Source organism: Gossypium raimondii, chromosome 11 (genome assembly GCF_025698545.1).
Source record: "Gossypium raimondii isolate GPD5lz chromosome 11, ASM2569854v1, whole genome shotgun sequence".
NCBI classification, from domain to species: domain Eukaryota; kingdom Viridiplantae; phylum Streptophyta; class Magnoliopsida; order Malvales; family Malvaceae; genus Gossypium; species Gossypium raimondii.
The window spans coordinates 52219321-52242698 of NC_068575.1; the positions used below are offsets into that span (position 1 = coordinate 52219321).

The 23378-nt window shown below is 36.9% G+C and overlaps 5 protein-coding genes across 8 annotated transcripts; 1 reads left to right on the plus strand and 4 right to left on the minus strand.

Annotated features, from left to right (window-relative positions):
- Positions 1–314: 314 nt before the first annotated feature.
- Positions 315–3832, plus strand: LOC105803085 (isoamylase 2, chloroplastic). 2 transcript variants are annotated; one of them, XM_012635068.2, is made up of 2 exons: positions 315–570; positions 981–3832. In XM_012635068.2, exon 2 carries the CDS (start codon positions 1079–1081, stop codon positions 3677–3679), a length of 2601 nt encoding a protein of 866 aa, XP_012490522.1. In that variant the 5' UTR covers positions 315–570; positions 981–1078; the 3' UTR covers positions 3680–3832. The 2 variants fall into 2 exon arrangements, with proteins under 2 accessions (XP_012490522.1, XP_012490521.1); XM_012635067.2 differs by having other exon boundaries at positions 984–3832.
- LOC105803084 (mediator of RNA polymerase II transcription subunit 33B) lies at positions 3821–13353 on the minus strand. The gene is made up of 12 exons (XM_012635064.2): positions 12835–13353; positions 11940–12050; positions 11223–11570; positions 10641–10960; positions 10445–10536; positions 9567–9927; positions 8923–9130; positions 7699–7813; positions 7382–7543; positions 6329–6989; positions 5618–5824; positions 3821–5218 (listed from the first exon to the last, which is right to left on the minus strand). Exons 1-12 carry the CDS (start codon positions 13113–13115, stop codon positions 4098–4100), a joined length of 3987 nt encoding a protein of 1328 aa, XP_012490518.2. The 5' UTR covers positions 13116–13353; the 3' UTR covers positions 3821–4097.
- Positions 13354–13934: 581 nt separating this feature from the next.
- On the minus strand, positions 13935–17052 carry LOC105803083 (RNA exonuclease 4). 2 transcript variants are annotated; one of them, XM_012635063.2, is made up of 7 exons: positions 16886–17052; positions 16178–16329; positions 15966–16099; positions 15424–15653; positions 15134–15340; positions 14561–14641; positions 13935–14428 (listed from the first exon to the last, which is right to left on the minus strand). In XM_012635063.2, the coding sequence occupies exons 1-7, from the start codon at positions 16924–16926 to the stop codon at positions 14158–14160; spliced, it is 1116 nt and encodes a 371-aa protein (XP_012490517.1). In that variant the 5' UTR covers positions 16927–17052; the 3' UTR covers positions 13935–14157. The 2 variants fall into 2 exon arrangements, with proteins under 2 accessions (XP_012490517.1, XP_052479264.1); XM_052623304.1 differs by lacking the exon at positions 14561–14641.
- Positions 17053–17905: 853 nt separating this feature from the next.
- On the minus strand, positions 17906–19108 carry LOC128031879 (heavy metal-associated isoprenylated plant protein 42-like). 2 transcript variants are annotated; one of them, XM_052623833.1, is made up of 2 exons: positions 18660–19108; positions 17906–18567 (listed from the first exon to the last, which is right to left on the minus strand). In XM_052623833.1, exons 1-2 carry the CDS (start codon positions 18676–18678, stop codon positions 17972–17974), a joined length of 615 nt encoding a protein of 204 aa, XP_052479793.1. In that variant the 5' UTR covers positions 18679–19108; the 3' UTR covers positions 17906–17971. The 2 variants fall into 2 exon arrangements, with proteins under 2 accessions (XP_052479793.1, XP_052479792.1); XM_052623832.1 differs by having other exon boundaries at positions 17906–18588.
- A 139-nt stretch (positions 19109–19247) lies between these two features.
- Positions 19248–21552, minus strand: LOC105803082 (sm-like protein LSM2). The gene is made up of 3 exons (XM_012635062.2): positions 21384–21552; positions 21066–21224; positions 19248–19619 (listed from the first exon to the last, which is right to left on the minus strand). The coding sequence occupies exons 1-3, from the start codon at positions 21384–21386 to the stop codon at positions 19500–19502; spliced, it is 282 nt and encodes a 93-aa protein (XP_012490516.1). The 5' UTR covers positions 21387–21552; the 3' UTR covers positions 19248–19499.
- Between the last annotated feature and the right edge of the window lie 1826 nt (positions 21553–23378).

Below are 23378 nucleotides of genomic sequence, written 5' to 3' on the forward strand. Positions count from 1 at the left end.
TCCAAATAAAGCTTTATTTTTCAATTTTTTCCAAATAAGCAAGCTCTTTAATAGTTTAATATTTTTTTGGATAGAAGCTTTAATAATTGAACTTTTTATTTAAGAAAAGAAAATGAAATAGTTGATGGACACTTTTAATATTATGGACCGTTCGTACATTTCTCTATAACCAATCATTACTACATAAGAAAGAAAAAATTCCCTTCCCTCACAGCAAGTCAAAGAAAATTATTATCTGAAAACAGGAAAAAGAAAAAATCTCTTTATTTGTTGGAACCATAACGCACCGTTTAAGTTAACGATGCCTTGAGGAAAGAAAAAGCGTAGATCAAAGACGAATGCGTTGTGCGGTCATTGCGGAAGCTATAAATTCCAATTTCCAGGAAACGACAACTCTGCACTGATTTCGGTTACTGCAACTAACTTCTCCCAATTCTCTCTTTTTCTTCTCATTCTCTGCTAACTCGCTCTCCTTAACTCAGTACTCCGACTTTTGATCACTAATCAATTTCGGCTGAAAGTCTCCAATGCTGTAAATTCTACTTTCAATTTACTCCTTCTCTGCTTCTGGTATGCTACTTTTTCATTCTTTTGATTTCTTGATTATCTGGGTTTATTACTGCTACTGTACGTTTCTTTTATCAACTGGGAATCAGTTCATTTTTATTATCAACACTTCTTATTTCAAATTTCCATAGTTTCTTAGGCTGCAATTGATCTGGGTTTTTCATTCTTTTGATTTTCTTGTATGTAAAACCTTCATTTCTTTTATGCATTCTCTACTTTCTTTATGTTAGTTATGTATCTGATCGATCTTCTTCGGGGAGTTCTTGATGTTCCGCAATTGCATTCGTTAACATGTATTTGATTGCTTTCTGGGTCTGAATGTTTCTTAAGGCTTTGGTATCTAAACCCGACGAAAACAGTTATTCTGTTTAAGTTTTACTGATTCAGTAAGCTAACTTGTTTCTAATTTCTAGCAGAAAGATATCTCTAATTCAGTAAGGAAAAATTATCCTCCTTGAGAAGATTCTGTGCTGTTCTCTGGTTCAGAATCCTTTTTCTTCTGCAAGATTTTATGGCTACTCTTTCTCCTTTCCATACAATAGGGTCCCATTGCCTAAACTTGGGAGCCAATGAACTGTCTAAATCGGCTATTACCAGTTGTGTTTGTAAAAGCAAAGTGGGACAGAGCCTTCAGAGAATAGATGTAGGAAGAAAGCTTTTACCTGGAGAAGTTGTACATAATGTCGCTCAATCTCCTCGTTGGAGTCTTGATTTGAGATGCTTTGCTGCAGCACGAGTTTCTGTTGAGCAAACTGAAGAATCAGTCACTAAAACTAGCCAAGTTGATGAACTTCAAAAGCAATCGACTTATCTCTTTCGAACAGAAACTGGTGGTCAGGTCAAAGTTTTTGTTTGCAAGAGAAGTGTCAAATATGTAGTAGATATTGAAGTTTCATCCCTGCAGTTGTCCAGTGATGACAGCCAGCTGAAGCTAAGTGGGGGCCTGTACAGATCCAATCATGATATAATAAACCAGATCATTGAAACCCCATTTATAGCAAGGTCTTCCAGTGAGTTGGCACTTGAGTTGGAGTTTGAAGCTAAAGAAGTCCCATGCTACTTATCGTTCTTGCTGAAAGCTTCATCAGGTGCAAGTTCAAGTGGCTCAGAAATCAGGAGTCATAGGAAGTCTAGTTTTTGTGTACCGATTGGTTTAGATCAAGGGTATCCAGCTCCATTGGGTCTTTCCTTTTCAACAGATGGTTCCATGAACTTTGCAGTTTATTCAAGAAACGCAGAAAGTTTGGTCCTGTGCTTGTATGATGATAATGCATCAGAAAAACCTGCTTTAGAGCTTGACCTTGATCCTTACGTTAATCGGACTGGTAATATTTGGCATGCTTCAATAGAAGGTGCATGGACTTTTGTGAGCTATGGTTATCGGTGCAAGGGAAACAGGGACACATTCCATGCAGAACATGTTCTTTTGGATCCTTATGCTAAAATAATTGGGAGTTCCATTCCTAATCATCATGAGTCTGGTTTGCTCCCGAAACACCTTGGGCGACTATGCAAGGAGCCTGCTTTTGACTGGAGTGGTGATCTTTCTCCAAACATACCTTTGGAACAATTACTGGTGTATCGGTTGAATGTTATGCAATTTACTAAAGACAAATCTAGTAAGCTACCAGCTGATGTGGCAGGGACTTTCTCAGGTGTAACTGAGAAAGTACAGCATTTAAAAGATCTCGGCATTAATGCTGTCTTATTAGAGCCAATACTTACATTCAGTGAGCAGAAGGGACCGTATTTCCCATGTCATTTCTTTTCACCAGCAAACCTGTATGGGCCTTCCAATGTTTCTGTATCTGCTATCAACTCAATGAAGGGGATGGTTAAGAACTTGCATGCCAATGGGATAGAGGTCTTCCTGGAAGTGGTTTTTACCCATACTGCTGAGGGTGGAGCCCTGCAAGGACTTGATGATTTATCCTATTATCACAATAGTGTTGAAGATTTAGAAGCTAGAAATGCTTTGAATTGTAACTATCCCGTTGTTCAACAGTTTATTTTAGATAGCCTTCGGCATTGGGTGACTGAATTCCACATTGATGGTTTCTGTTTCATCAATGCTTCATGTCTGTTGAGAGGGGTTCATGGTGAACGCTTGTCTCGTCCTCCTTTGGTTGAAGCAATAGCTTTTGAACCAGTGCTGTCCATGACTAAAATCATTGCAGATTGCTGGGATCCATATGACAAGATGCCAAAGGAGATACGTTTTCCTCATTGGAAAAAATGGGCAGAAATGAATACAAAGTTTTGTTCCGATATAAGGAACTTTTTGAGAGGCCAAGGTGCTCTGAGTAGTCTTGCTACACGGCTTTGTGGGAGTGGGGACATATTCTCTGATGGCCGAGGCCCAGCATTTTCATTCAATTTTATTGCTAGGAATTTTGGACTTCCTCTTGTGGACTTGGTCAGCTATAGTAATGCTGAGTTAGCTTCAGAAGTAAGTTGGAACTGTGGGGAAGAAGGACCTACAATTAACACTGCTGTGCTCGAAAGAAGGCTGAAACAAATTCGTAATTTTCTCTTTGTTTTGTACATTTCGCTGGGCATTCCTGTTCTTAACATGGGAGATGAATGTGGCCACTCTTCCAGTGGTTCCCCGTCATGTGGTAGCAGAAAACATTTAGATTGGAATACCATGACAACAGGTTTTGGTATTCAAACAACAAAGTTTATCTCATTCTTGATTTCGCTTAGAAAGAGCCGAAGTGACCTCCTTCAAAAAAGGAACTTTCTCAAAGAAGAAAACATTGAATGGCATGGAAGCAATCGGTCACCGCCAGGATGGGAAGACCCCTCCTGCAAATTCCTGGCTATGAGATTGAAAGCTGATAAAGCAGAGGGCCAGTTGAGCTCTGAGGCATCTCAATTAAAGGGTGACCTGTTTATTGCCTTCAATGCAGCTGATAGAGCGGAGACCATTATTCTACCCCCACCTCCAGATGGGATGGCATGGCGTCAATTAGTCGATACAGCTTTACCTTACCCCGGCTTTTTCTCAACTGATGGTAAGCCTATTTGTGAGCAAATGATGGGGTTAGTTGCTTACAAAATGAAGTCTCGCAGCTGCATTTTGTTTGAAGCTTGCACTGATGGTAGTTAATAATATAGTTAACCCTCCATTTTCTTCATTGAAAACTTTTTAGAATATTAAATGCTATAGGAACAACCTTCTTTTCTGTATCATTACTTTTGTTGTATAATTGTAATGGCAACAGATTTAAGTAAGCAAAAACATTAAAGGTTTTCAGGGTAAGCAATGTTGCATATCCACTTCTTTTCAATTAATCTTTGAGTGAATGTTTCTGTATCAACGTTCTTAAGGAAATATAAAACTTCAGCTTCATAAGCGAGCGAAGTGCTTTCAGATTTTCCAACAAAAACAACGTTTAAAACCATATTTACAAAATGTTAATAAGATTGGTTTGTCAATTCCCCTGTTAGAACTCATGCTATGATCTTTTATAGGAAAGCAACAACGCCGCATAGAATTGGAAGTGGATAAGTAGCTAACAAGTTGTCTACGGTCCAATTTCAATAATCAGTTCAGCTGCGGAGGCGGTAGCTTCAGCACCACCAAGTCCCAACAATGCGATAGCCAGTTCTTCCTCATTCCACTGCCTCAATCCATTGCTTAACCTTCTCAAAACATCAACATTGACGTCCAAAACCCACTTCTTCGTACAACCTACCATCAAGCTCACAAACCCTGTTACATATGCATGCCAAGTGGCATACTCACATCCAAGTGATATTTTTCCATCTATTGCGCTCGCAAGAAATTCCAAATGCGCCCCAAGGACCTTTGGTCGCCGTTTTGATGTCGGTGAGGAGGAATCCACACCCCACGCCAAGGTACCACAAAGCACTACAAAGTATGCAAGTGCATAGCCGCTCAGCATGGCAACTAGACCTCCAGGTTCCCCACCATCTTGATCTGGAGTATGGGCTGATAGAAACCAAGACGGTAATGTTTCTTGGATTAACAACTGGACCAAGCTTAATCCACCGGATAGCCAAACCAATGAAGCCCCAAGTGATGCAGCAAATCGGACTCGTGTTGTTGCTGCACCAAGAGAAACTTGTCTATATCTCAATCCAAACTTCGCCTTTTTCAGTTTCTCCAAATTCTCCCTGAATAACCCACTATTGGCAATATCTCTTACGGAAGACATTAAAAGAGAGACGATTTCTTCTGTCATAAACATGATATTTCTGACCGATCGATGCACTCGTAAGTACAGAATCCCTGGGGCAACTGCAGACATTCCCCCAGAGAAATGGGAGCCAAATCCATGGCCGAGGAGTGCACCAACTCCACCATTGCTGTAAATGGTAGAGGGGCTTAATCCGGGGATCGATGTGAAGCAACTCCTAAGAAGTTGGACTACAGCATCAATATTGTGGTGGAAGACGGTACGAGAAGCAGAGAACACAAGGAAATCACTCCAACGCTTAACCTTCTGAGCCCATAAAGAGGCTATGATGGGCATGCATGGCCAGGGACAACTTTCAGCTAGTGAACTCAATGCTGGGCCAATTAACACAATGAAACGTTCAGAAGCTTTATCAAGTTTATAGGTTATAGTGAGGCTAACAAGGGCAGCCAAGGGCAGAGGAAGCATGGCTGGAGAGCTCCCCCCTGCAAGTAAAGAAAACAAGATCAGAGACCAAAATATTACTGACAGATTTGTCAAATCATAAAATTCCCAATATAAGCTTGGAGTAAAATTCAGTTTTCCAACATTTCTAAAATTGCCAGAATCCTGCTAAATAACTGGCAGCAGTCTGTGTCTAAAGTAAGTGTAGGTTCCTCCAGATTTTGGATTCGCTTTCCATTCATGTTTCTGTTAAGCATGGAAAAAACTCAAAACACACACGTCCAATCTTTTCTCTCCTTTTTCTTCTTAATTACATTCAAAGATACAGAAAACCTATTCAGTGGCCAGTATAACTGATGCAACCTTAGTTCAAAAAGTCACTTCTGGAGATCTGGAGATGTAGGTCAGTAGAAAATTTACATAATGGTATAGAATAATACCTATGGCAAGGCTTGGGATATCAACACCAGTAGCAGCTATAATTTTTTTGATTTGCTGCTCAACCATGAATAAATTTGCTGAGGGACTCGGCCAATCTGTTCCATTCATAAAAACTGGCTTCCATATACCTCGTGTTACTTCAGCAGATAAGTAGCTGACAATGGTTGCCAGGGTAGCCGGAAGGAGATCAGCAAGATCTTTGAGTCCTGAGATATTGCAGGCAATAAAATTATTTTGTAAAGGAATAAAGGCATCTAGAAGAACAGGGAACCTTGGTCACTTTAAAGACTGTTTCAATAAATGTTATGTGCAATTGGTTAGATTATGCCATATAGAAAAAGAAAAAAAAAAAAACAGTTTGCAACTATTCCTACTATATGTGATATCATGCTTTAGAATAGGAAACAAACTCAAGAGAGTAAAATCAAGTAATTACACTTCTGCAGAATACGAGTAATTAACCAGAGGGTCAATTTATTAATCGACCCCAACATATCAGGAAGAAGCATATGAATATGATACCATGCATGAAATGACCCCCAGCTCTGATATCATGAGATTCAATCCACTTTAACTTGACAAGATGTATCAGTGTCTTCCTCAAAAAGATCTTGATATATTATCATCTCTAATTCATGGTAAACTGATATATTTTCCATTTATTTGTCTACTTTGAGGCAATAATAAAAAAATTAAAAAAAAAACCAAACCTGTTGCCAGGTCACGGGGCAAGAGTCTTCCATGTGCACATGCTGTCAGAGCCGCATCAAGCACATAGGGAGCTCCTTCCAGGATATCCCATGCGGGCACTTTTAGTCTCATAGATACATCCTCAGCTCCAGATGCAGGGGAACTACTACTTCCAGAAGTTGTAGAAGTTAAAGACTGACCACCCCTGCTTATCTTCCTGAACATCATATTGAGGAGTGCATCAACAATCTGATGGACAGTTGTCCCTTGTACAAGTCCTGTCAGGGTGGAAGCAATACACTCTTGATGCTGCCGGTACCAGCTTTTTAGCTTGGGAAAGGAATCCATAAATATGAGTTCCAAGGAGATATTTAAATTTTTTGACATTCTTTTAAGCTTCATATGATCCTTTGGTGATTTCCCAAAATCTGATAATTTAGAGTTTCGAACCAACAACAGATATTCAGGAGTTAGTTGGGATCCCACTGGTGTTGCATCTCCCATCGCATTTTCAAAAGGTGGATGATTAAACCTCCATAATCTCAGTAGAAGAGTAAATGCATTGCTGAAGACCGCATGACTAGTCAGCTCCTCCCCTGTTGGAAGTGTCCATGACACATTGGGAGAAGTTGACCCAAAAACCTCACAAAGGGGCATCAATGTACCAGCAAGCAGTGGAACCTGACAAGAATATCAAATGATATCAGTGCATGGAGCACATACGGTTTCTACTTCCACTAGAAAATTGTTTGTATCCTCTTCTTTTGTTAAGTGGATGCATGCTACATTGCATGCATAATGATTCATGCAACATATTCTCTCTGTCAGTGCAGAGAGGAACAGCTGACTAAATTTTTATGGTCCAAAGTTGCAAAGATAAGAAGGAATTCCCTTCAGTTCTACAGAAAATGGGGGAAATCCATATATTATTTATGTGCAATATATGAGGAGGATCTTTTTAGCATGCTTGCTAAAAGATTAGCTCCACTGAACATTCTTCAATTCATATGATACACAGAATACACACATAAACCAGCAAAAAACATGGATCACGAAGTGAAAAAAAAACCTACCAAGCCATGTAAAGAGAATATCTGGACACAATCTACAGGTGATATTCCAACGAGAAGAATATTAAAAAATGGACCATAACTGATTAAATGACTCTCACTCCCAGAATAATCAGCAGGAACTGGTGGCGACAACAAGCTTGTAATGAAGAGAATGGTGTGTTCCTACAAAGCAACACCAAAATAAACCCAAAAATAGTAAACATACAATAAATTTAAAGAAATAAAGGATAACAAAACTTCAGAAGCACTTAAGTGTAGTAGTGACAGATTATGTGATTGTAATGCACCTTGTAGCAAGGGACTTTCTGTCAAATTACCTGTATATTCCAACCACGAACTAGAGAAGCCCCGCAAAGAATGCTAGCAGCAGAGATCTTCTCATCATCTGAACCTTTGGTTGCAATCTCATATATTTTCTCGATCTCTGCTAAGCTTCCATCAAATCCATGAGCTTAAATTCAGTTGCCTTAACACTGGGTAAATTTACAAAAAAGAGCATCTCATATACCTGGCTTCAGGATAATGAAGGTTGTAACTGAAGACCAGGTCATGGACACCAGATTACTTGGATACAACAGTTAATCAGTCTGGACACTTTCAGTCCCCACAACAACACAGACATAGACCCAGACCATAATGAGATAAATATCCAGTATCTGTGAGGTGGAGACATACTGACATACATTTCTTATTTCTGTATGCATGTGTGTATATATATATCATATATAGGAGCTTAAATTAAGATGAAGAAAATAATCATAGGGGAACAGAAAGAGAGAAAATATGATGCTATGAAGTTGAAGCACACTATCACTAAGCCATCTTTCAGCTAATTAATTTCAATTACAGCATCATAAATCAAACACCCAAATGCAAAATGAAAAAACATACTGAAGTCGGCGAGAATTGGAAATGATATAAAACTTTTGCAGATATTAGTTAAATCAAATTCCATATGACCAACTCCTAAGCTGTACATAATAACCATAAGGTATACTGATACTCTTGGCATCTTTCATCCATCCCATTGACAGGTTCCCAAATATCGTTTAAGTATAGTAATAACATAAAGTAGTAGGATCACAGTTCATTCAAACTCATAAAAAGCAGAAAGAATAACCATTTGGGAAAACCAAAAAGACAAGCAGATAAAAAAAGGTTCCAATGAAGCCAAAAGACATTCCAATAAAATCAAAGTAGTAGTATTAGTAACTTATAAAACTTTAGGGACCAGGCATAGCGAATATGAACCCTCATAAAAACCGTGCATTCTTCTCTGAGATGTCAGAATATAATAAAAAAATAGATAATGGGTCTATTCCATGAATTTTATGGCCCCTGCAACTGAGAAAGAAGCAGATGGCAGAGCTTGCATGGATAGTATTAGGTCCAGAGGTTTGATGTTTGCTTCAACAGCCCCATCTTAGACATTTGGGACAATGAAAGAGAAAGGTGGCCAACTAAGTGACCAAGCCTAACTCTCCCCATTACTAAAGCGACAGCAACAACAAAAGAAAAGGAAAAAATTATTTGCAGCATACCTAGAAGCTGGAGTTGCAATCAGAGCATTTATCAACGTAGGAGTTAGAGGGGATCCTTTCATCAGTGATGACCAACCAATCACTTGAACAGGAACATTACGGGGTATATTTGCACGAGCATTTACATAACCAGGCCAAACATATGCGGATGTGTCCAATAGATTTCTAGCAATACAAGCCTCAACAATCAGATGCCGCATGTTCCCAGCTGCAAGGAATAAATTGAAGAATTTGGAAAAGCATTAGCTAGAGAAAGAATTTATGGAAAGAAACAACTTTCAACAGACATAAGAGAATTAGAAAATGGGGCAAATAAATCCTTCTGAAAAGAATGAAGAGAAAAAAAATCAACTAGTTTTCAGGAAAGAAAACAAATCTAAAGAGAGAAAGAGTCCACAATAAGCATGCTCAAACAGAGTAGTTCAGTCAACAAAATCAATATTTTAATAGCATAACTGAAATTTCTAAGAAGCATACTTGAGTGTTTTTCAAAAATCTTAAATAGTAAAAAAGTGGCTACCCTTGTTCCACTTGAACTGATCTAATAGTCATCTGCACTAAAGTTAACTATGCAAGTAACACATTTCAAAACAGCCTTAATAGATCAGGTAAACTATTTATTTTATAAGGGTACTAGTGCTTACAGCAATTCATGGGCATGTCATTAATGCTCATGCACTCATGGTATCCATTACCAACAGTGAGACCAGAAACAAACATGATAGCTTTGGCAGCAGCCTGATTGGCTACTGAACGAACTGGTTGAGGTGGGGTCAATAAAGCCTCATAATCACCCAACATCTGTAAGCTGCAAATTAAATCCTGACGACATCTTCCTGGGGATTGTTTCTCTTTTATTTGATTGGTTGGGCTGCAATCACATCCATCAATCAATTCACTTTCCTCTTCCTCAACAATATTGGCCACCACAAGTGGTGTAATTGACAACAACATGCACAAGCATGTGTCAAGGCGAGGTACAGGACCCTCACTAATGTCCCTTTCCTAAGAAACAAACAGAACAAAGAGGCATCAGTTTGTAACACAAAATAGTGGACAAAGAATATCAGAGTGTCCCAGATCATAATTTCTAATTTATATGCTTTTAGAAACAGAACTCAGTAGAAACTAATCATTTCTCAATATCATGTTCTCCTATTAGATATAATCATTCAAATATTCCAGTATTCCCAGAGAATAGTTGTATTATCTCCTGGTTTGTCACAACAAATCACATTAAATTTCCTCACAAATTGACAAGTTTATAAGATCAAAACAGAGAACTAAACTTAAAGTGGCTTTTAAAGCACAAAAGTAGGAAGCCACAAATGCAGAAGCTTCTCTACCTGCAACAGACAGGTACACAAACACATCCATCCATCTAGATAAATGAATACATAAATGCTATAGCATACATATACACACAACACATGCAAATTCAAAACTTTTATTCTCAGGGAAAAAGAGAAGAATGATGGTCGAAGGTAAACAAGAGCTTGATCAAGTTTACACAAATTCCTACCCTTTGAACAAGCCTCAAAGCTGCAATCCATAGACCAAGAAATGTATCATGCCATGTTGTACCATTTACAGCCTGTAAAGCCTTGACCAAACCTGCAATATTAATTTTGCCTTAGCAACATGATCAAGGACGCATAGTCACTATGCTTCAAACAAAGCAACGAATTCGGAATCTGAAGACAGCAATTAACAAGTACCAGTGAGACTTTCAACAGCACCAGTTGCAGCCACCTGTGATCCATCCATAGCATCCTCAAGAAACAGATCAATAGGAAGCCAATGTGCAGATGGACTAGTCCCGTGATATTGACCAGATGAAGTTGTTAAAGACCCAGAACCAATGACAGCATTAAGCTCCTGTTGTGATATTGTTTTACATTTCCTAGACACAACTTTATGCATATCAGACGTCAAATTAAGAAAGGCCTCTGGAGTTATATGTTTTGCATTCCTCAATGCCACTGACTTTGCTGCAAGAACTCTTAATTGCTGAAGGAAAGTTCCCCAATGCGAAGACCTAAGAAGAATAAAGGAATATAAGTGTTAGTCACATCTTACTAAATTATCGCAAAGTATTACAAGGATCCCACCCAAAGTTCACTAGTTCAGTAAAGTCGTTTCTTCTTCTTTTTTCTTTTAGCTACCAAATGATGGAATTACATAAATCGGAAAGGCACTACATGAACTGCCTTTTTCGCATCTCTCTCTTATTCATAGGGCATAATTAGTACCATAATGCCTCAACAGAAAGAAAACTCAACACTAGAAGTAAGTCTTACATGTTCCTCCGTGCCAAGAAAAGAATCCTTGAAGTTACTTTATTTTGCAAAAACTCCCCAATGATCTCAATAGCCATTGTAGTGTTTCCTTTACACAGCACATCATGGTGCTCACTTCTCTTCTCATTAAAGTTATCAACGCTATCTATTTCCATGTCTTGAGTTACTGTAGGCCATATTGATCTCTTTTCTGGTGTAAGTTCTAGTAACCCTTCATCATCTAGTGATGCATCAAGCAGTTGCCATACAATTGAAAAAACAAATTCAACTAAAAGCAGACCAGGTTCAGACACTTGAACACCAAATATCTGGGAAAGATGAAGAACATCACCTACTGATTTCATAATCCTGCCATTTCACCAGCAACTTGCATTAATACTTACAGTAGTAGCTTAGCCAAGTATCCCTAAAATGACATAAAGTGAAAGACTGGCAAAGATATGATATTTTACATGACTAGATCAAACCAGTTTCATAGAATATTAGCAGACGTAAATTTAGGTTTCATTATTTTGTAACATGCTATATAGTTTTTGTTTTTTTAAATGTATAATTTAACTAATATATAACATATCTTTGCAGATAAAATAAAATATACAACCGCTCTAATGAATCATCCATTTTACTATAGCCAGTGCAAGCAGTCAACTTGAATGGCATTTCATAAATAAAGCATACTTCTATGACAAGAAGGGTGGGGGTGAAATTGAAGTTTACTTTTGATAATTTGGTCCATTGATTTGACATTGAAGTGAGAAGGCATGTCTCCTGAGGAGTTCCATGTAGAGCCGATATGCTGCAGGATGAAACTTACGATTTGGAATGACCCTGTCATAGACACCAGGTGTAGTCAATTTCAGTCTTAGAAATATCAAGTCAATGGGAACTTCCACCAAAATCATGATTCCACAGGCCAGCAAATGTTAGACAACATGTACTGGTGGAATACTTTAAGATGAACATTTTGCCAAAAAAAACCAAAATTTAGCTCTTTAAAGATTGCAATCGAACATAAAACCAAACAGAATTTTTTTTTCCAAACCTGCACTGACATTAAAAAAGCAACATTAACAACAATCCACAGAAATGAACCACAATAGAACGGCTGGTTGTCACATATCTTGAAGTTTAGTCACTCGCTAGCAAATGGCCTTAAAATAACTTTCGGAACACCTAATATTACATGATCTGTTAACAAGTACAAACACGTACATACAAGTTTATCATGTACACTGGCAATAGAGTTTAAAACAGATTACAGATCATAATAGGCAACCAAGGGTAAGGTGTGAGAACCTAAACGTATGGCTAATTCTTACAAGACAAGAGAACAACAAAATATACAGCATCTTTTCGCATGAACCATAGAATATTATTGTGTTTAGAATCTTAAACCAAGGCCAACCAAAAGGGCTATACTATCAACTTCAATCAGCTCAAAAACCGAGAACCAAGCAGTATAGCCACCGGGAAAAAAAGCACACACGCGTACACACCAAATAACAAAAATGGCTAAGAAACAAGTCGAACTTATATGTCATAAAACTCATCGACCCTGTTTTTCTATTAAAAAAAAAACTTAAAAGGGGGGGGAGGGGGGGAGGGAACGGACCTGGTAGAGAGGAGGGCGAGGACGAGCATTGAAGGCACGAATTTGACAGTCAAGGCCTTCTCTAGGAACTTCCACGTGATGGGCACGTGATTATCCCAGCAGATGTGGGAGACAAGGAGGTGAGCCAGGTCGATTGAAGGCAAAGAAATCCCAGCCGAGTTAAGACTAGAACTGAGCTGAACAGCCCAGAGAAGTGGATCTCTGTTCTTGTACTGGGCCGACTTGGTCAGCTCCAGCACCGACTCCCATACCGGACTCGCCGCCTGTACGGAAACCGCCATGCCGGCTGCCGCCGCAAGCTGGTGCTGCAATGGAGCTTGATTATGCTTGTACTTACAGTGGATTCAGTTAAAGTAGAGAGTTGAGTCGGCTGTTTTTTCAAAATCAAAACTTGAGACCAAGATTATTAATCAATGGGGGTACCTTGATCGAAAGAGAACATAAATGGGTAAAAATGGACAAGTTCGCTTAGGAAATTTTTTCACCCTCTGAGATTTAACGTGTATGGGAGATTTAAAATTTGACCATCCGTGCCTGCTTGTCAAATGAAGGGGCCACTGAAGTCAATTTTGCGGACCGTTTTAATTTTCCACCCAAACGACCAGTTCTCTGTTCTTAGGGGGATAGCACTCATCAATAATTTCTTCCAAATTTGTTCTTTTATGACTTTTTTATTCTTTTTTTATAATAAATTTATGAATCACTAATTTATTAGTAAGTTCATATTTTGATGAGTCAATTTTAAAAAATTACAAACTATTCATAGACAAGTAGAACAATATTCCTTAAATCTAAGTTGATCGACATCAAATATTAAAATTGAAAAAAATTATTTACAAATTTATAACATTTAAAGCTATTTCATATAGAAAAATCAAATTGTAGAAGAGAAATAAATAAAAACTTGCAATTGATGCAAAAAGAAAATCTCATACATCAACCATTTTACAGTTGAATGACTTCGGTCTTGCTAATAGTTTAATGAGAATTCAAAATTTACGGAGAATTCAAAATTTTTAACGTAAATGTTAAACCTTTTTTATGGACTTCGGTCTTGCACGCCTAGAAGTTGATTTAACATGAAAATATTTACATACAAATTGAACAAAGCCAATCAAACTTTCATTTTGCTTTCACTTAATTTACATACAAATTGAACAAAGCCAATCAAACTTTCATTTTGCTTTCACTAGGGAACATACAAACCAAAACATCGACCAAACCCAAAGTTATATGATCTGATCTTGCCCCAACAACCCACCAAAGGAAACCAAACATACATAAACCAAAAACCGTGCCTTTCTTGGGTAGATATTGCAGGTGTTAAAAGGAAAATGGATAGTCAGCTGCCAGGGTTGCAATCTTGGTCAAGTCCAGACACCAACACTTATAATCAGATGTTGAGATCTCATATAGTTCATCCGGAGCCTTCTTTTCCAATTCCATTGATCGAAAAGAATCAAAGCCACTGTTAGCTTTTTCATCTCCAAGTCTGAACACTTGCCGATGGTCTTGGCCACGCATTCGCTTGTACAGTCTCATCACAGATATACAATCTTCGTATGGATCGTGAATTCCAGACTGGATGTTGTACCTGTAAAACAATACACCATGATGCTACAGAAAGAAAAGGGAGTAAAAGGAGAAAATAGTGTACAGAGAGCAGTAGCAAGAGCAATTTTCTTTTATCTAAAACTGTAATGTAGATCCTGAAATAGCAACTTGCCCTAGATATGTTTTTGTGAGGTGCTTCAGTGAGTGGCTAACAAGATTTGTTTTCATCAATGGACGGTATTTTGCAGTGTCCCTGCACAATAGAAAATAGCTTGTGTAATGGAAGACATCTCTGCATATCTTTATTTTAGAAGGTCGAAGATACGAAAAAAAGAAATACAGAAAGGGGGAAAGGGGTTTGGGAAAATTCAAAGTCGAATCATAGTGAAAAAAGGCCAAAATCTAAAATTATTCCAACCCTTCTACACTTACTTTTCATCCGTGCTTGGCTATACCATGCATCATTTCCTCTTAAGAAGCATAGGATTAAATGAGACACAAATACAGAATGAGTTAATTTGTGAAGGTTATCTGATGACCCTTATTATACTAATATGTTGCCACTTGCCATTAGTTTGTTATATGTTAATATCAAGACATGTTTCACCTAAAAACGAACTAGGTTATGCCAACTGACAATCAAGGAAACACATCACAAAGGGTTTCATTAAAAAATGCAGACACCATTTTCAGCAGAATCACTTGTCAAAAGGATTTTGAATGCGCCTGAAATATTTCAACCAACCTCAACAGAAAGCCAGGGTATTTCATTCTCAAGCAGTTCAAATCATGCTGTATGTCATGGCCCACAAGAAGCCTAGCCTTCACCCCATCTGGGGGCATCCTTCCAACAGACTCTCCATTGTATAGAATTTTCTTTATTTTATCTTGCACTTCATTAAGTGGTATGGCATCTCTCAGATGGTCTTCTGTTAGCCCAGTTACTTCATATCTGCATATATGTATGAATAAAAGCATAATAGGTAGTTCGGCTTTAAGGTGGCTATTTTAAGTGAAGATGGAGCATAGAAATACCTGTAATTGGTGACAGGAATTTGTGGTTGAACATATGTGTGCAAAATTATATTCTCAGCTTCATCAACAAGACATACTCTAGCACAAAGATCAATTGATCCATCACTTCCACCACCAACCATTTCACAATCCATAGCAACGGCTTTTTGAGCTTTGCCATTGTGCATTTCATCCATGATTGAACCTGACATAGTGAAATTAGATTCTATACAAGGCGTGATCTTTGTTCCCTGCAACAACAACAACATAATATTAGGTTATATCAAGTTATAATGTAATATGAATGTGTTCCAGTCCCTACACATAAGGTATTCAACCATCTAGTCTCAATTTTAGCCAAAATTTTCCTTGTTTTCAAGATTATTTTGACATAGAACTTAGAAATCAGACATCCAAAATACAAAATCAAGAAAAATATAGTCAAAATACACGCAACAGGCATATTAATGATTAATATTATAGACAATTAAACAAGGGAAGCGGAGTAAAGCTCTATAAGTGATAAGGTTCCAATTAGCATTTTAATCACAAAGCTTACTTACAAGGGGAACAGGGGCCACTAGGCAGCACATTTGCTTATGTTCCTTAAGAGCAGAGGGGCTATCCAAAACTTTTAAACAAAGATTGCAACCTTGTTCCACAAAAATCTTCAAACAATTTGTTTTCGATAGTGGACCTATGTAGAAGGAAAGAAATAAGAAAATTACACAATAAAATCGTTGACAAATGAGAATGAACATGCAGATTGTCTTACTATTAATATGTTCCCGCACCGATTCAAAAGATTTGCAGTGCTTTTGACACACCCAACATCTAGGTTGATGAACTGAATGGTACGAGATTTTCATGTGCTCAATAAGATGCAGCTTTCTATTAAATTGTTTATAGCATGCAGGGCATTTGTGCCTGTAATAGAAAATGAAGAACAATGAAACGTTTACTTCACATGCATTATAATCACAACCAATGCATCATCATCAAACAAAGACAATATATCAGCTAAAAGATCTAAATAGAGAGGAGGCTACTGAAGCTTTGGGAACTTTCCAGCAATATCTTATTTCTCCCCTTATTTCACAGTATCATGCTCAAACAGTTTTAACTCCAATTGCTGATTCCCTATGTCTATTGTGTCCATAACTAGAAGCAACAACAAAGTAAGAGGTTAAGGGGAAAAAGGGTAAGCCCTTTTCAACATTGTAGCTCAAAAAGTAGGCATTAGAAACCAAATAAAACCTCAGAGCAAAAGAAACACAATAAAAGAGTGGCTCCCAGAAATTTCGAGCAAACAAAAGGAACTAAGTGCATGTGTTACTTTCTTTAGCACCCAGAAGTAAAAAATCAAGTAAAAGCAAAGTAAGTGAACCAATGACACATTTTCTTCCACATTCTTGCCCATACGTAAGAAGCAGCCAAACCCATCTCATAAATAAACGATCAAAAGATTAGAGAGAAATGGGACCTTGGGGTTTTGGGCTTTGGAGGATCGGGATCAGAGGCCATCGGAAGTAGCACCGGAATTTTTTAAAATAAGAAGATAAATTTTCCGGTAAACAGAGACGTGGGTTTCGGAGTTTGGGTAAAAAGAAGTTAGCAATTGAACTCTTCGACGAGGGGGAGAGACGGAGTGGGAAGTGCAACTGAGATAAAAAAAAAAACATAAAACGACGATGCCGTTTTGAACGCCGTGAACCTTTTTGGTAATTACTGTAGACAGACCGATTTATTATGCAGATTAAGAGTAAGTAAAATTCGATTCGATTTGAAAAATTTATAAAAAATTAAATTTTAAATTAAATAGTTCGAGTTATTTGAGTTAATTGAGTCATTCAGATCAACTTCAATAAAAAATTAAATTTTTCGGTTTAACACAAATATGAATTATACAATTCGAGTTATCCAAAAATTTGAACAGAAAAATATAAAATCAAAACTATTAAGTTCAAAGATAAAACTATGTTATTTTGATAAATGTTTACCAATTAATTATTGTTTATGTAGTTAAGTAATATTGTACTCCGTTTACTAGTTAAATAATTAGTCCATGTAAATATAACATTGTATAAATAATATGATTGTTAACACGACTTGACTTGACTCAAAATTTTTTTGACTCAATTCGAAAAATTTTCAAAGTGAGTTCAGTGGTTAAAATATAATTTATCAATTCGACTAACTCGAATTTTTTTTACTCGATTTGACTCGACTTAATCAAATGTTCACCCCTAATATAGCCCTATAAGATATCTCTTATATAATTGTTACGAGCTTTTAACCACGTGGACTTACAACGTGATTGATAGCCAACAGTATTCTGAATTTAAATATTTCAAACTTTATATGAATACGCGGATCTCTAATCAGTATTTTTAGCTTCGCCCTGCATGTAATACTAAAATCTTAGTTGATAAAAAAACAAATTAAGAAAAATGTGGTAATAAATGGTATATAGAGCAAAGTAAATAATATGTTAAAATATATATTTCCGGGACAACATGGAAAAAATAGTCATAAATCAATGAAAGTAGTCAAGTTTACAGCACACAGCTCAGATTATGCTGCAAGCATTAACATTATCATCACGAAATGTGTGAAAAACAGAGTTGCCTATTGGCGGTTCCGTATCCTCATAGAAATCATAGGGATATGGTCGCGGCGGCTGTGTTATCCGGTAAGGTGGCGAGTAAGGATAAACTGGTCGATATTGTCCACATCTATATGGTGGCAGTTGAAATGCAGGTGGTAATGGTGGTGGCGGCAGCCATGAGTAACACCCTGGCCTTGCTCCTCGAAAACTGCCAAACATTCTTGGTTCAACACTGCTCTTCTTGCCAAACCAACCACCAAGCCAGTGTTTCTTCTTTTCCGTGATAAGTTGTGGGTGATTCGATACTTCGGGTCCTTGTGGGACAGGGTCTTTAGCTTTACCGTCATTAGATTTATCAGCAAAAGAACATGTTTGGTTCTTTTCCTCGTATTTACAAGCAGAACAAGTGTTGTCATTGTCTAGTTTCTCGTTTCTAGTCTCGGGGTTCTTCTCGTAGGCGTAAAGCTCTGCTTTTTTGCCCATCTTTTCTGATATCGTTTGAATGAGCGTAGAGAGTTGGACAATGCCATGAACAGTGACCAGCCCGTTTTCGGTATCTATGTCGACGGCATTCACCCCTAGGTGACAAAATCAAATAAAAAAAATGGGAAAGCATTTTTAAAAGGTGTTTTTTTTTAATATTCTTTACCATTGATTTTCTGCAACATTTTCTTCACTTTCTTGGGACATGCAGGACAGCAATGGGCGTTCACTTTCAAAACACAACTCTGCAATGAGATTAAAAGCAAAGGTTAAAAACCATGAAAAAGATAAATAAAATAAAATAAAGTAAAGAGTTTCATACTGGGACAGTCGGAGCATCTGCCATTGGAGTCTAAGAAAAGCTTAGCAAAACAGAGAAAAATGGTTGATGGAACTGACGGTAGTTAGAAGACAGTAAAGAGAGGAGTAATCTAGTTACGTGTTCCTTGAAGCGTGTTGATGGCTACTTAAAAGGAAAATCTCGATGATTTATTTCCTTTCTTTTTTACTTAAGGGGAAAAAAACCATGTTGTACAATGGGAAAGATTACTTTTCCATAAATGATGACAAGAATTTACGTTTGTTCTTTGAAGATAAGATACCCGAAATGACCCCTAAATAAGGTTTGATTAATTGCTCTTTTTTGGGGGGGTTATGATTTGATTGATGATCGATTGCCTTGAATATTATAACTTCTGGAGAATAAATACAGAGTTTCCCAAATTGGTATTGATAATATAACTAGGAACGGTAATAACTGTAATAAACATGAAATATTTTCATTTTTCAGACAGCATCTTCAACAGTGGACATTTCACAGCATGCATTTTACACGTCTCTGATAATTCAATATTCTTGCAGCAAATAAAATATGTTGATAAACAAACCAACATCAATTTGTGTGTACATTAATGCAAAAAAGGATCTCTTTCATTACTAAGTAACTTATCTTTGCTCAATTCAGAAACTATAAGTATCTCAAATCAGATGTTCATTAAAAAGTATTTCAGCCTCCCCGAGCTTCTCTTCTTGTGGCATCATGAAGCAATTCAATGTCGACTTCCTCGGGAGGTAGCGGGACGTACCTCACAACCGAACCCCTGATGAAACAGTTCCTCACTGAAAGCTGAAAACAGAAAGAAACATAGAAAGTTTCAAAATGCATGTACTTTTAAGAGAAAAGATGCACTAACCAAAACCTAGCAAAATCTATTTCATAAATGATCAACAGATTTGTATCAGGCTAGCCACAACAGAGGATCACTGTAGCTATACCCATCCATTGGATGAGTTGAATCGGCTTTAAATTGGACCAATTCGAGTAAGTTCAGGTCAGTTTTGAGTTCAGTCATTTTGGGTTTAGGACAACTGGGTTCTCAGGTCAGGTCATCTCCAGTTCTGATCATTTCATATTTGCATCATTTCAGGTTTGAATAATTTTTTGTTAGGATTTGAGCCATTTCTGGTTCAAAACATTTTCAGATTTGGGTTAGGTGGGTTTCGGTTACTGGCTTTTATGGTCAAATCAGGATTGAGACGAGTTAGGGTTCAGATTATCGGGTTGAGTTTCTAGGTTGGCAACAGAATTGGCAGGTCTAGCATTGACAGGTTTATCTGGGTCCAAAACAAACCAATCTTTCATAGCAGCAAACAAGTTGGATTACATTGCTACTCTATTCTCAAAGCATCATGGGGCAAGATCAAGCGATCAATTACTACATGGGTTTTCAAAGTTGAGCCGAATCCAATGCCAATATTGGGATGAAAGTCTTTCAGGTAATACATAATACTGGGACGACTTCTTTCAGGTAACCATGATATTGACAAGGCATATTTTGCAGTACTGAGTGTAATGTTCCTGAATCCACTTTTCTGACTATCGCTCTACAGCCATGGGTAAAAAAATAGGAACAAGAAGTTCCCATAAAAAATACGAGTGCTTGTGGATTTTCACCTAAAGATAAACCTCCTTAGAGGATAAAATTGGCATTCACATGACACAGGGAAGAGACATACCATTCGTGCAAACAAAAAAAAAATACAAAAAGTAAATAACAATAGATGATAAGAGGAGACAATTTTTAACAGACGTAAAGGAAGAGCCAGGATTTTAGATGCAAAGAAGAAACGCTGGGGAGTGGCAATTTAAACTAAGATGAGAGGTTTTGGACTTTGGGGTGTTGAAAAATGCGAAGTTTACTATATTCATCACCTCTCAAGTAAAACAATGGCGAATACTAGTTAAAGGCTAAATTATGAAGTAGCTGGCAGATACTCAGTACAAAATCAACTAAAAAAAGAGATAACCTAAATAAAGGAAGACTGTCACAGTGTAAAAAAGAACTGAAAAGCCCTAAATTCAGCTTCCATCATCTCATGTTTACCCTTTTCTGAGAGGGAGGGGAAGGGGGCGAGTGCAGGGACTAGAAGGACCCAATTTAATTTTTTTCCAAAAGAACCCTAAATCTTTATACACCTAATTTTAAAGTAATTCCTTGATAAAATCCCAATGAAAATAAGAAAATGGAGGTGGAAATCAATTAGCAGATGAACCGGGGGGGGGGGGGCATACCATGTGAGGGTACTTGTCTTGATCGACAACCCTAGTATTCTCGAGCTTGATGTTGAGATATTGATCAACGGAGTGAAGAGTTCCTCTAATTGCTAAATCATTCTTCAGCTCCACCGTCACTTCTCTTCCCACTAAGTCCTTGAAATACGAAAAAAACAACTGCAACCCCCAACAACAGAAAGAACAAAAAGATAATCAAAGGGGAGCCCAGTGGAATTAAGGGGAAATAGTTTCTGAACTCAATTGAATCTAAAAGATTATAAAAAAAATGGCAGCCAGAAAAAATATACGAAAAAGAGGAAAGGAAAAGAAGATTACCATGATTTTGATCCTCTAATCAGAAGCCAAGAGATATGTGAGAAATCTCCAGAAGTCGAGAAGAAGAGAAGGCAGCAGAGAACAGAAAGCAATGGAGGAAGAAGAAAATGAAAATTTCATTCCATAACTGAATGGTAACCAATTGCCCCCGCCTCTGCTGTTAAAAACTGTTAAAACACGAGGGAGGAGTTACAGGGAAATTGAATTTCGGTTAAACATCGTTAATCGTTATGTAAGCTGTAGTTATGGAACGCACCGTTTTCATTAAAGGGTGACATCTCATACCAAGCCTTCGCACGTATCGTTTTAACCTCAAGTTAAAACACACTGTTTCATTAAATTAAGGGTCTGTTTGATTGACGGAATTGATTTTTCGGAAAATCATTTCTAACTTTTCCAACGTTTGATTGGCAGAAAACATTTTCCATTTGGAAAATGAACTCCAAAACAAGGGGAAATGGGTTACATTTTAGGGAAAATGTCTTACCCTTTCAATTTCCGTAAGACATTTTCCGTGCTCTCCTCTCTATCGCCTCCTTCATTCCTTCCTTCATTTCCGGTAGAAAACTGCTTCTGTTTATTGATTTTCCAGTAACTTATTTTTTTAATTATTTAATACTTATTTTTTTAACAAAATTACAAATAATTTATTTGATATTAGTTTTTTTCAATTTATAACGATTAATATTGTAGCTTAATAATTGAATATTATTATAAATAAATCATTGCAATATATGTTAAAACAATTTAAAATATAAAAACTTATTAATATATGTAAAAACAACTTTTCCAGAAAATATTTTCAGGAAATCTGCCAAACAGCAGAAAATATTTTCTAGTAAATCATTTTACAGAAAAGTAAAACATTTTCCAGAAATCATTTTACAGAAAATATTTTACTGGCAATCAAACAGACCCTAAGATACTAAACGTGTGTTCGACTAACAACATAAATAGAAATGAACAGAAAGGAAACAGAATTAACATAAATAGATATAAACTTGTAAAAATTATAAAAAAAATCATAAAATTTTTATTTAGACTAGTTAGCCCAAAATCAATAAGGGTCCTAGTTCAGAGAAAGCTATCTTTAAAAAGGCTAAAACGAGTTCTATAGTTTAGAGTTTTACTAGACATTTTATTAATAAGATAAGTGGCCATTAACAAGGTCTCTCTCTAAAGATAACGTGGTACTTGATTAGTAAACATCAAGGCTCTAATTACTTTCAAAAGATGATGATTTTTTGTTTTCGCAATCACATTTTGTTGTAGTGTATTTGTACAAAAGTTTTGGTGGACTATTCCATGTTTAATTAAGAAAACGTCTAATTGGTTACTAAAAAATTATTCACCATTATCACTTCAAAATATTTTTATTTTCACACCAATTTGTGTTTTCACCGTAGTATAAAAAGATTGAAACACATTTTTAACATCAGACTTATATTTTAATAAAAACACCCGACAAATGTGAGTATGATCATAAATAAATGTGACAAACCAACGTTTTCCTAAAAAAGTTTACTCTCGAGGGTCATAAAATATCACTATGAATGAACGAAAAAAGGTTTGGAAGCTTTATATTTCTGAGGTAGAAATAAATGACCAATGATGTTTAGCCAATTACAAAATTCACGGCGATATGAAGGACTTTATTCTTAAACAGATCAAGTAACAAGTGTCTTAAATAGTAGAAATTAGGGTGTCCAAGCCTATAATGTCAAATCATAACCTTATCAAAACTAGAAACATAGTTCAAACATAGAGTAGTTGTTGGTCGACTTAGATGGTAAGTAAATTCCACCAAATTATTTAGTACTGTGAATCATCCTCCTCGAGACCATGTCCTAAAATTTATACATAGATGAGTCAAATATAACACGACAATTCGAGGAATGGGATAATTTATTGACAAATATGTGATTACATGTAAAACCAAGAAGTGTGAAATTTTAATAGTGCCTTTCTCGACTATTGCCGAGAACGACTCATCTG